The sequence below is a fragment of the Cicer arietinum genome, chromosome 5 (genome assembly GCF_000331145.2).
Source record: "Cicer arietinum cultivar CDC Frontier isolate Library 1 chromosome 5, Cicar.CDCFrontier_v2.0, whole genome shotgun sequence".
Taxonomy (NCBI): domain Eukaryota; kingdom Viridiplantae; phylum Streptophyta; class Magnoliopsida; order Fabales; family Fabaceae; genus Cicer; species Cicer arietinum.
In genome coordinates this window covers 65,276,855-65,289,032 of record NC_021164.2, presented here as the reverse complement: position 1 = coordinate 65,289,032, position 12,178 = coordinate 65,276,855, and the positions used below count along the sequence as shown (strand labels likewise).

General features: G+C 30.9%; 4 protein-coding genes across 6 annotated transcripts in view; 2 read left to right on the top strand and 2 right to left on the bottom strand.

Moving 5' to 3' along the window:
* Positions 1-403, top strand: part of LOC101500978 (rho GDP-dissociation inhibitor 1-like) — a 2,036-nt gene extending 1,633 nt beyond the window's left edge. Inside the window, exons 5-6 of the mRNA XM_073369059.1 lie at positions 1-81; positions 202-403. Of these exons, the coding sequence (XP_073225160.1) occupies positions 1-81; positions 202-270 (150 nt within the window). The 3' untranslated portion in view covers positions 271-403. The remainder of the gene's footprint in view (positions 82-201) is intronic.
* A 1,436-nt stretch (positions 404-1,839) lies between these two features.
* On the bottom strand, positions 1,840-5,973 carry LOC101500663 (MACPF domain-containing protein At1g14780-like). 2 transcript variants are annotated; one of them, XM_027334877.2, is made up of 8 exons: positions 5,742-5,973; positions 5,536-5,627; positions 4,738-4,976; positions 4,067-4,271; positions 3,910-3,987; positions 3,642-3,825; positions 3,238-3,404; positions 1,840-2,856 (listed from the first exon to the last, which is right to left on the bottom strand). In XM_027334877.2, the coding sequence occupies exons 1-8, from the start codon at positions 5,803-5,805 to the stop codon at positions 2,146-2,148; spliced, it is 1,740 nt and encodes a 579-aa protein (XP_027190678.1). In that variant the 5' UTR covers positions 5,806-5,973; the 3' UTR covers positions 1,840-2,145. The 2 variants fall into 2 exon arrangements, with proteins under 2 accessions (XP_027190678.1, XP_004502271.1); XM_004502214.4 differs by having other exon boundaries at positions 5,536-5,972.
* A 3,680-nt stretch (positions 5,974-9,653) lies between these two features.
* Positions 9,654-10,856, top strand: LOC101500351 (oil body-associated protein 1A). Its single transcript, XM_004502213.4, has 3 exons — positions 9,654-9,900; positions 9,999-10,402; positions 10,485-10,856. The coding sequence occupies exons 1-3, from the start codon at positions 9,770-9,772 to the stop codon at positions 10,667-10,669; spliced, it is 720 nt and encodes a 239-aa protein (XP_004502270.1). The 5' UTR covers positions 9,654-9,769; the 3' UTR covers positions 10,670-10,856.
* Positions 10,857-10,860: 4 nt separating this feature from the next.
* LOC101500009 (uncharacterized) overlaps positions 10,861-12,178 on the bottom strand; it is a 4,525-nt gene continuing 3,207 nt past the window's right edge. For both annotated transcript variants that reach the window (XM_004502212.4, XM_012716393.3), the window contains exons 8-10: positions 11,459-11,537; positions 11,327-11,377; positions 10,861-11,181 (exon numbers count right to left, since the gene is read on the bottom strand). In XM_004502212.4, the coding sequence (XP_004502269.1) occupies positions 11,098-11,181; positions 11,327-11,377; positions 11,459-11,537 (214 nt within the window). In that variant the 3' untranslated portion in view covers positions 10,861-11,097. The remainder of the gene's footprint in view (positions 11,182-11,326; positions 11,378-11,458; positions 11,538-12,178) is intronic.

The window sequence follows — 12,178 nt, the reverse complement described above, 5'->3', positions numbered from 1 at the left end:
GAACCATTTTTATATGAATTGGAAGAAGAAACTACTCCTTCTGGTATATTTGCTAGGGGAACCTATTCAGCAAGAACCAAGGTAAAATTTTCAAACAACTCTAATTAAGAATTTGGTTCACCAACAAATAATTTTTGGGGTGACATAGTACTAGTTTGATAAATAGGAAGAATTAAGTAACTCAATTTTTTGTTGGTTCAGTTTGTAGATGACGATCGAAAATGCTACTTGGATGTGAGTTACTACTTTGAAATTCAGAAGAACTGGTGAACACCTAACTGAGATTTAAATTTGAGTAATTTATTGAAGAGTTTTGTTCCTATGGCATCTTGTATCTTTCTGGAACAGATTGGAAATCAACTTGTTGTTTATCAATTCCTGTTAAGAGCCATGCATGCTGCTACATGCTAGTGTCAAATCCCTCTCCCTCCCCTTCTCTCTTTTCTATGATTTCTTTTCCTTTTTTTAATGACTAAAACTGACCCAAAAAGAAAAAGAAACAAAAAACAAAAACTCTCTTTAACCTTTACTGTGTGTTTCATCTAAGAAAAGATGCTCATAGTGTTGATTTTTAGTAACCGTTAGAATGTGAAGAGCGAAGGAAAAGACATGCAGTAATTTTCCAATCTGTTCCCATATGTAGGGCCAGTTACTCTAATAAAATGGATATCAACAAGCATTGGTGGTCCATAATCTTTTCCTATATGTAGGGCCACTTACTCTTTGCTAACGGCTTGAATCAGAAAAAGGAAATTAAAGAAGGAAAAGACATACAATAATTTTGTGGACATACAATAATTTTTGTGAATTCCACAGTGAAATGAAACATTCACTAATATTGAATCTCTACCCTCACCTACCAAATTATCAGCAACCATTTTCTTTTCTTCATTTTTTTATAAGCGTTCGGATATCTTAGTTCAACTATTTGAACTACCAATGAGAACATCAACCAAAATTTCAATCTGTTAAATGTCATTATAGCACTTTATGAGTGATTGGTGGATTGTTTGAAATTTTCTTTGAATTCCTTGAATAATATATTAGTTTTGGATGTGTACAAATGTGACTGAGATGATATTTCATTTCCAATTTAAGAAAAGTCCTTCTACTGAGATGATATTTCATTTTCCTTATTCTTTTTCATAATTATTTTAACTTTCGTAATTGTGAAATCCAATCTAGAGCTATATTTCTAACACGTATGTGGAATATGTGTGTTATTTTATTTAAAAATAAAAATATAGTTCGAAGTTTACCAAAGAAAACCTTACTGGTTTGCGTATCTAATCATTTGCAGCAACTTGTTTAGTTATTATAGGCAGTTAATCTGTTATTTTTCATTGTGTGCTCGCATATTTATCCTTCCAATTACCACCAAATAATCCTACTTCAGTAAAACAGGAATGAAGCTGATAATATCAAGTAATCTGTTAAGGTTCCATTAGTTAAGTTGATGCCATTCATTTTGCATCAATCATCATGGTAGTTAAGTGCATGATTATGAATTAAATTTGAATTTGAATGCTGTTAAGTCCAATAAAAGAGGACTGATTGATAATTTGACCCATTATACAATCTTATCTGCCATCAAATAATTTGACCCAAGCCAAGTGCTGAACATCCTTTAACATTTCCTTTATATCCAAGTAAAGTTGGATGATTAGTAACACTAATGATGATTAAGAAAATCAGAAACAAAAAGCCATGCAGGATTGGCGGTTCGTCACCATTAGCAATCAATATATCAGGAGTATTTATTTATTTCCTGGACAAAAGAAAACAACACTTTGTTTGGGACCAAAAAAATACATGTTTAAATTAATGAGCCATGCTATATCCAGATTGAATTATGATGAATTGGATTACTTGGGGATTCAAAATCAATTACTTTATTCTTCTCAACTTTTTCACTAGATGGTTGATAATTGCTGTTTGCAAAGTAAAATAAATTGAATTTTCTATTGGCAAAAGTCAACTTCCACCACTCATTTTGTGTACTATATTATATACTATACAAAGGAGTCCTATATATGTACACATGATCTGTATGTACTTTCACACAAAAAATTAAGCAAAATAACAAATTAAATTTCCCTTTTTTTACAATATTTCTCTGCATATAGTCTATCTATCATTGAATCACTAGTAATCTAACAATGCAAACTTTACCTGTAATCCAATTTTACCACCTTCTGTGACAAGCTTAGCAGCAATAACCAACCAATGCCCAGGAGCATCATGTGGTCCCCTCACAACCTCGTTTGTCTCCACATATTTAAGCATTTTAGCTGAACGAACAGGCACTGGTGGCCCATTTGGATAAACACCAGAGTTAAGTGCTGTTGGAGCCTGCTGCTGAGCCTGCTTCTGTGTAGCAGTAACACTTTGTTGTGTGAATGAAAATGTTGTGCTTAGATTCGTGAAGAAAGTTGATTTTCTTGAAGCCTCTGGTGCAGCAGCCCATTCTGTTCTCCTGATGCTGCAATTGGGTATGTGAGTGAAGAGAAGGCACAAATGAAGCACATTCCTCGGCCAATTCCCTTTGCTAATGAGTTGTGCACCGGTTACAATATAAACACCACTTGAATTTGATTCTTGCAACCAGTTAGGGTTATACTTAACCACTGAGGTGCACACGTGTGCGAATCGCTTCCATCTTATTGGTTCTGCAAAGTTGTCACTGGATTCATCATCGTCAGATCCTCGCCACATAGCTGAGGTTGTGGTATCTGAAGAGAGGGTCATTGTATTTGGGAGGCTTGAAAGATGATGTATGTGTACTGCAAGTTTATCACATTTCCTTCCCTCCAAGTATAACCTGAGGCCAACCACAGGTTTTTGTTCACTTACTACCTGATATATTTTTGTATTAAATGATATCATTAGCAATAATCACATAATGTCATATGTAATAATGATATGATTTAATTACTATGCAATGTAAGTGTAAAGGAGTGCTACATGGACATCATATCTCACTATGAAGATAGTGTGCAGTTATTTTATGAAAATAATATTATAACACAGTACAACAGTGAATATGATTTGACATGTGAAACTTTTTTACCTTATCGGCGCATAACTATTAAATTGGTAATAATAAAGCATAAAGGGGGTGAGAACTTGAGATCATGAATCATAGTTCATGATGTTAAAGCTAATATCAACCTCAAATATGACAGTAAAGTCAAACACATGTATTTCTTAATTAGGAAGGGTTTTGGTTATGATTACCTTTTTAGAGTTGACATGAAGCTTTGGAGACATAAAACTAAATTGCAGGGGAGGAGAATAAGTCTTTTTCCGTTGATGCCTCAGAGGCAGCTCAGAAAACATGGGTGCCCATTCCCTGGGAATTTGGAACTCCAAGAAGTATTGCAAGTCTTCTGGAGAGGGCTTATCTGTAATGAACAAGTAAATCAAATGAAGTGCTGTGACTGTGACCTTAAATGTTGAAAAATAGAAAATGGAGATAAATAACAAATAATGGCTTTGAAACTCATGCATATATAGTCCTTTATGTTGGAGATTATCAACATTATGGTAAATTGAATCATTGAGACAAAATAAAAAGGATATGGAAAAAAATAGTAGAGAGACTATTGCATTATTGTTCAATCTGAGAAAGAAGAACTTACATCGTAAATACAAATTGATTGCATGACTAAGATAGCCACTTCCTGGAATTCCTGTGAGAAGTGATGAAATAGGAACAAACTTGAAGTGGATTGCTTCAGGATTAGAAGCCATTGTTTGGAGCCAACTTGAGTGACTGTGCTTAAACACATCTCCTCCTCTTTTTGAAGAAATAATGGTGAGACCCTATTCCATAACAATAACAGTAAGACCCCAACAATTATTCATTCAAATTATCAAATGGCAATAATTTTTCTTTTTGTGACTTACATCTTTGGTTGAAGATTCTGAAATACTTGTGAACTGCATTGTGGTTGATTGCATTACACGATTAAAAACTTCAGGAACCTAGACAGAAATTGCATCAACAGATAAGTAACATAATATGAAGTAAGAATTTTATTATATTATAAAGTGCTATACATACTTTTTGTTTGGTTTCTATTGTTGTCTTTCTCTGTAGTAGTGAAGGGCTTCTTAAATCTGAAAATAAAAAATCTCCTAAATCCTCTAAATGTCTTCTGAGATCACCAGGAGGAACCTTTGAAGTATGTTTTTGTTTGACACAAATAACATCTTGACCTCCAACAGCCATACCTACTATTATGTGTGTACCATATGCCACAATAAACCTGCCTAACAAAACTGATCAGCAACATTATACTTAATTATTAAGCCAAAATCATGCAACACTCATAATCCCAAAATGGTGTCAATATCTCTTAAAATTAAGGATTCAATCATATAATAACGGCTTGTAAAGTGATTGATATCTACTTCTTATAAAATATAAATATACTTTTATGTCATAACTCATCGAATGTAGAACTGTTAATATCACTCAAGTCCAAAACTGAACATTTGGACCATGATCGAGTGACCCGATAGCGGGTAATCCAATAGATCATGAATAAACTCTAATATGATATTAAAATTTGGACCGAATCTAACTTAACACCACAAAATTGGTCTGTAAAGTCAGAGATGTCACCCACTTGTGGGACTCTTCATAACTCTAACATGTTGGATTCTAAAACATTGTTTCAATCTAATCTATCTACTCAAATGATTGATTAGTGTGACATTGTGCTTGGTTACCTTGCTAACGAAGCTGGATCCCAGTTTGGTGGAACAGACTTTTTAACTTCGTCTTGCAGTACAAGGTGTGAAGCAGTTAAGTGCAAATAGTAAAGGGAAATGAAGTAACCATCAAAAGCAAGAGATTTGATGTCTTGAGCATCACGAAACCAATCACCACTTAAATCAAACATAGCATTAAAATAGCCTGATGGAATTTTTCCTTGTATGCCTGATTTCTGATTAAGCAACTCAGACATCTGCAAGTAAAGAAAAAGTCATATAACAATGTTTAATGTCTTGTTAAAATTGCAATATATTTATAATAACATTCTCAAAATGATCAGTATTCCATTATTTAAAGATTTTTATTTTTATTACAATAAGAAGTTCTTTAGTGTTTATATGTCTAATGAAAATCATTGTTTAGTGTTTATCTGTCTAGTGAAAATCATTGTTTATTATTATATCCTCAAAATGATAAGTATTAAATAAAGATAAATAATTTTCGAACACAAGTTCCACCATCAGCCACCACTTTATAAGTATATGGTTTTGATGTGAACTTTTTGTGTCCAAATAAAACATCTTCCAATATACAAAGGCAACCTTTTGTGTCCAAAAAACACATCTGTTAAACAAATACTTGGAACTTACACATGCTAATTTTCCATCCATGTGATGCCAATAAATAAAAGACAAACCCATCATCATACTTGGTAAAAATATAAAAAAACTGTGACAAACCCATCATCATCCTTGGAAGACAAACAAGTAAAACAACATGAACGTGTGAGAAGATTAGAAAGAAAGACGAACCTGGTTGAATTGAAGAACATCAGACTTGAAGCGAACACGATCACCTTTGTCACATCGAATATCTTCAGAAATATCAGGAATTGTAGCTCCACCTGGAATCATAATATCCCTTTTGTTAACTTCATCAACGACCACTAATCTCCCACCATTAGTTATTCCTTTAGAAAATTTCATTCGAAAATCACTAGTTAGATCAAAACCTTTACCCAAACACTCCAACGCACTCTTCTCCATTGGAAACATCAACAAACTACCACCCTCATCTTCCATCACCGATTAACCACAAAAAATTCAAAAGTAGGTAAAAATTAAAGTACTAGCTATCGCTATAGTTATGATTGATGACATGTATATATACACACACACAGTGGATTGCTGCCAAACGTGACTTATTGCCAAGCGGTTTGGTTTGACTATGGACCTGGTCTGCGGATTTATTTGAATGTCACATTCTTCTCTAATTAATCCGTTTCCTAAACAAACCCATCCTCATAATTCATATCAAATTTCATACACAGAGAGGTATTGTTTAGGTAAATATTTTTACTAGTATTTTCTTTTCATTAATTAAATTTATAAGGATTTCAATTATATCTATCACGTTAGATTGTTTTTACACCAAGGTCCAATTAAATTTTCACCATTTTTTTCTACATTATCACATTTTTGTAATTGTATTTCAAAATTACTAATATAATATCAAAAAAAAATATGTACTTTTCTAAATAACTATTCTTTTTTTTAGTTACACGTGAACACGTTTGATTTAATGGAGAAGAAAAAAAAGATTTCAATAGCTTTTGAAAAAATATTTAATAATTTTATGTTTAGTTTAATAAAAAAGAAAAAATTTCAAATGATTTTTTAGTTATATTTATGGAGCTCCTTCTCTTCCATCCGAATCACCTAAATAAAGAAAGAGAAAAAATACTTTATAAGAGATTTTCTTTTCTTTTAATCCCTTTTAATATAGATTCATTCTAAAATATTTTCTCTCTTTCCTCCATCTATCTTAAATTAAATATGGTTGTAAGTGTAACAAAAATAATGTGTAACAAAAGAAGTAAAAAGTATAGATCTCTTGTTCAATACATTAAAAATAATTTACATATGTGCATTAAATTCAATTAATAATACGAGCAAAATTAGGGCTCGAAATGTGAAACGTAGGCACTGACAAAAAAAAATGTAACTATTAACCAACAGAATAATTTAAGAAAAATTAATAAATTTTTCTTTGCCAAGAAAAATCAGTAAATATTTTGAGACAAGAATATTATTAGTATACTAGTAGTGTAAAGTGTAAATAAATGAGCTTTGAACTTAAGCACAAAAGTTTGAACTTATTAAAAGGACGGGAGTGTCACGCCGCAAAAACAAAATATTTTAAAAAATAGTTTTGATTATGTGCGCATCAACTGAATTAAAAAATAAAACACTCAAATTTTTATATTTTAACAGTACTATACTGACATGTAAATGTAAATATTTAAAATTTAAATTTTGTAATGGCATGTTTTAACAAAGCTATTTAATACACAAACAATCTTAATTCATTTTATTATTATTTGAATTTAAAAAATTGTTATGAAAACTGATATATTTAATATGTTATTTACTTTTTATATCTTTCTTCCTCTAATATATTATATTTTTTCTCTATATGTCTGTCTTTAAATCATAAGCCTTAAAGTACACATAAACTCTCACTATTTTAGAAATGGTCCGACTCAAATGTATTTCGTTAAATAATAGAATAAATACAGGAAAGAGAGTGTTAGGTGTAGGATATGAACACCAATTATTTTCCATCTAAAAACTTGTTGAAGTTTTATGTATACTAGTACTCCATGCACTAAAAAGAAATAACAAATAAGCGTTGTCAACTTTGTGTTCCATATTCGTCACTTGGTATTCGGTCAATGAGTCTTTTTCATAAGAGTCTTTAATTACTCAAAGACTTTTCTCCTCTTCATCTTCATCTTAAGATTGCAACATCAGCTGCTTTAAGCGGTGAATGATAGAGAGAGGAGTTGACCAGTTCCGATTCTTACTATATGAAGTTGTCTAAATTAATACAATTTAAATTAAATTAGTAGTTTATTTAAATTATAATTTATAATATATCATTTTAATAATATTATAAAATTATATTAATGTAACAAGTAAAATATTATATATATATATATATATATATATATAATATACTAAAAGTTAATAGTATAAAATAATATAAATTGATTATATTTGAATTATATAAAATAATAATAAAAGTATATTAACTTAAATAAATAAGTGTTATTAATTAAACTTTATAGATAATTGTTTAATGTAATATTTCATATTAATAAAAAGATAAAATTAAAATTTATAAATGCGGTTTACTTCGATTTTTAAAAATAAATCCAAAATATGATCCTAATATTTTTCACAAAAGAAGATCTAAATTTATTTAATAATTTTTCAATTTTTTTAGATTGATTTGCAGATTTGTTTTTGGATTGGTTTGGATGTGAACGTTCCTAGTAACAAGTGTATAAAGTAGAAATTTTATATTGAAAATGATAAATTGAGTATTTAAAAGTTGAATATATAATTTTTAATATATTTTTTGATGCAAATTTTTTATCTTTATATACTTAACAAATGTCCTTGAGGCACTTAGTACCATTTTCCTTAAAATAAATATCAATATATAGAGAGAGTGAGTACTATAGGAGTAATTATATGATAAGTTATTCCGTTTAATAACTTAATATAAACGATGAATTTTACTAATTCAATAACTAATTATTGACATTATATATTACTGATCAAACACATAAAATTTTATATAATTTAAAATTTGTAGTTATATAATCTAACCATCAATATTTAGTTATACTTTTTAAAAGTTTATTATACGTTTATTTGAAATTATTTAATGTGGTGTCATATAGTTTTAAAATTTTATAAAAAAATTGTAGAGTGTAACTCTTTAATAAGAACTTTTAATTTGACGGTTGCATTAGTGAAATTCATCGTTTATATTGAGTTATTAAGCAGAGAGTTACTCCTACAGTAAACATCACTGATATATATAAGAGCATATCAAATGGGAGAATTAAATCTTGATCATATAACTATATATAGATTATCAAGATTAAAAGAAAAAATCATGTGACTTTTTTAATTAATTATGTGTCACTTAAATAACTTTTAATCATGACTATCCATGTATAAATGTATGGTCATAATTTAACCCTCTCATACTCTCATTGTAAAACTCTTCTCATTTTATATTAATGATTAAACATACAAAATTATACACTCAATCTCTCTCCAACCTAGTGCTTAAAAAAATATACTAAATATGTCATATTAATTTGTCTATATCACTAGAATACTCAATTATTTTAATATAATTTATTATGTAGAATCCACAAAAAATTAAGAGAAATGTTTTATTAAGAGAAATGGTATTTTCATAGTCACTCTTTTTTATAGATATCCAAAATAAATTATTCACAAAGATAAACTATCATTTTGATTCATGACTCAATAGACCACTTTCGTTTTAGTTTTTGTGATGTGTCACTCTCTTCTACGTAGATCTGATCTCTCTTCTACGTGGATATGATGAATAGACTGAAACCAAATTAACATTAAATTTTTAAAAAATAAAAAATGAACATTCAAATGAAAAAAATTATGTTTAGGACCACACAATGCACACCAATTTCCCTCGTTTCCGCTCCCCTCCCATAACCACCATTAAATGTTCATTTTTTAAAATTTAATGTTAATTTGATTCCTACTTGTTCATTAGACTCATGTATGAGAGACAGTGACACTTCATTTGATCGTGTTGAGCGAGATGAGTTTTTTGTTAAATCAAAAACTAAAATGAAAATGTCATATTAAGTTAGAGATCAAAATAGTAATCTACCGACGACAGGGACGTACTAACTAAATAGATAAAACATCCACTATTATGGATGGAATTATTAATCTTCATTTCGTTACACAATAATCGAACTACGGTGGTGCCACTAAATATGTAAATCTTGCCACGTCTAGAAGTTGTTGAAACACGCGTAAAGCTGCATGTATGAGTAAATTCCTCCTAAGATCACACTGCCACGGTGATCATGTAGACATAGTAATCATGCATACATAAATGTCATCCATCCATCTATCTAGCATCTAATCTAAACTAAGAAGAGTTAAGTATCCAATCGTATCGTATCTAAAAATGTCGACCAACAACGACCAATCTCAAGTACCCGGCGAGCCAACTCAAACCACCACCTCCCTCCTTCAGACCGTCACCTCTACTATCCAAGGTTTCGGTCCCATCAACAAAATCCACCAACACCTTTGCGCGTAAACCCTCTCTCTATTCGATACATAAATAAAATTATATATCTTAAACTATTTTTATTTCATGAAAAAAAAAAATATATTGATGATTTTGTTTGTAGGTTTCATTTTTACTCGCACGACATGACTAGGCAAGTGGAGGCACACCACTATTGCGGGCACCAAAACGAGGAGATGAGGCAGTGTCTTATCTACGACAGCCCCGACAAGAATGCGAGGCTTATAGGTCTTGAATATGTTATCTCTGAGAATCTCTTCTTGACTCTGCCCGACGAGGAGAAGCCTCTCTGGCATTCTCATCTGTTTGAGGTAAAGAGTGGTTTCTTCTTCATGCCAAATGTCCCTTCTCCAATTGAGCACAAAGACATGGAGAAAATTTGCAAGACTTATGGTAAAGTCTACCATTTCTGGCAAGTTGATAGAGGCGATGCTCTTCCACTTGGGATACCTCAACTCATGATGGCTCTCACTAGAGATGGCCAACTCTATGATCACCTTGTTCAAAGTAACTCCATTACATTACATATTCTATATTTATCTTCTATTTTTGGTTGTATAAAAAGTATTCACCAGTTTTGTTTGGTTAGGTTGTGCCGAGCGTATGGGGATAGACTTTGAGAAGGAGAGAAAGAACAGGGAGTATATGACAGGACCAGCACATGGAATTCATCCATTGGCTAATGGAGGAGGTAAAGGCCTCGAGACAAGACTCAGGGAGGTTGAGCTTAACCATGATGAACCTCTGCCCTCTGCAACCAGGGTCTTTGTTTGATCATGAACATAATCATGAACATGTGTAATAATACCTTATATAGAGGACACCCTTTTTAAGACTTGCTGCAACAAATATAATATGGCAATAATAGTCTTTTGGGTCAGACTAATAATATTCCAATTCGATCAATGTTGTTGTACCATTTTCACAGACGCATATATATATTGATTATATTTGCTGAGAATAGATGGTAGAATCTTAAGGTGTTGTCATTAAATGAAGTGTTTTTACAATTGAAAAACCTTTTGCGAGTTGGTTAAATCACGACTTGGGATTTTACGGGTACACATTGGTTGTACAAATACATTATTACACGATAAAAATAATAATGCAACATCTCAATTATGTCTTTCTGAAACTTTAAAATAAATGTGAAACTGTACAAAATGATTGTGATTATTATGGGGAGGAAAATGATTGTGATTTCAGGGAACACGCTCCAATACTCGTTGTATTGCCTTTTTTATACCTTCCTGATCAAGGGATGTTTTCAAATGTATCTCTTGCACCTGCATCATACAATGTTATAACTTGCTCAACATTTTCTATATGATCATGAAGTGGATGTGATACTTGTATGAATCTCAGATTATTACTATGAGATTAGTAGTATGTGTAAGTAACAATATTTATTATTTAATTAAAGAAATTTACCTGTCTTCCAGCCCGAGCAAGGAGAGTAAACCTTTGGTCCATGGGAGGTGCCTACGATGATGACAGATTCAGAAATTAGAAGACCATTTTTATTTATTTATATATAAAAAATTAAAAAGTTTGAAAACTCACGTTAGAAAGCCAAAGCTGCAAGTCTTGTGAGACCACTCGTTTTTCAAACCCCTGACGGCTGATTCTTGCTTCATATATGCTGTCATCATACCACACATAAATCAGCACACATCATATAGAATATAATTCATTTTATCATCGATTTCAACAAGTTGAATTAGTTCAACATCTTATGTAAACTCATTACATATTACATTCTGTGGCATCAATATGAAATTCTTTCAATATATGTACAGGATTTGCTCAGCATAGAATCTTAATTAATTATTTAAAACTAATTTGAATTAGGTTTTCAACCTTCTCTCAGCTTATAGGATAAGGAGAAATCTTCCAGCAGTGACAGCTATTATGTAAAACTCGTAGATCAAGAAATTTCCAAAAAAACAGAAGTCAACAACAACAACCATTTCCCATTAGGTGGGGAATGTGGGATCTTTTACATTAATCAAATGATATCATATATAATGTCTTATTATAATTATAAATCATCTCTAAAGACAACTTTTTAAATCTAATTCTATCTTTAATAGTTTGTCTATTATTTTACTTGATCTCCTTTCAACTATCACTTATCTGATTTGTTCTCTTTACTGGATTTCATGTTTTCCACACTCAATAAACCTAACGCGAGATTCTACCATCCTTAATAATACAGAAATCATAATCTTATATTGCCTTGGTTGCCCACTCATCCCCATATCCACATGCCATTGAACTTAT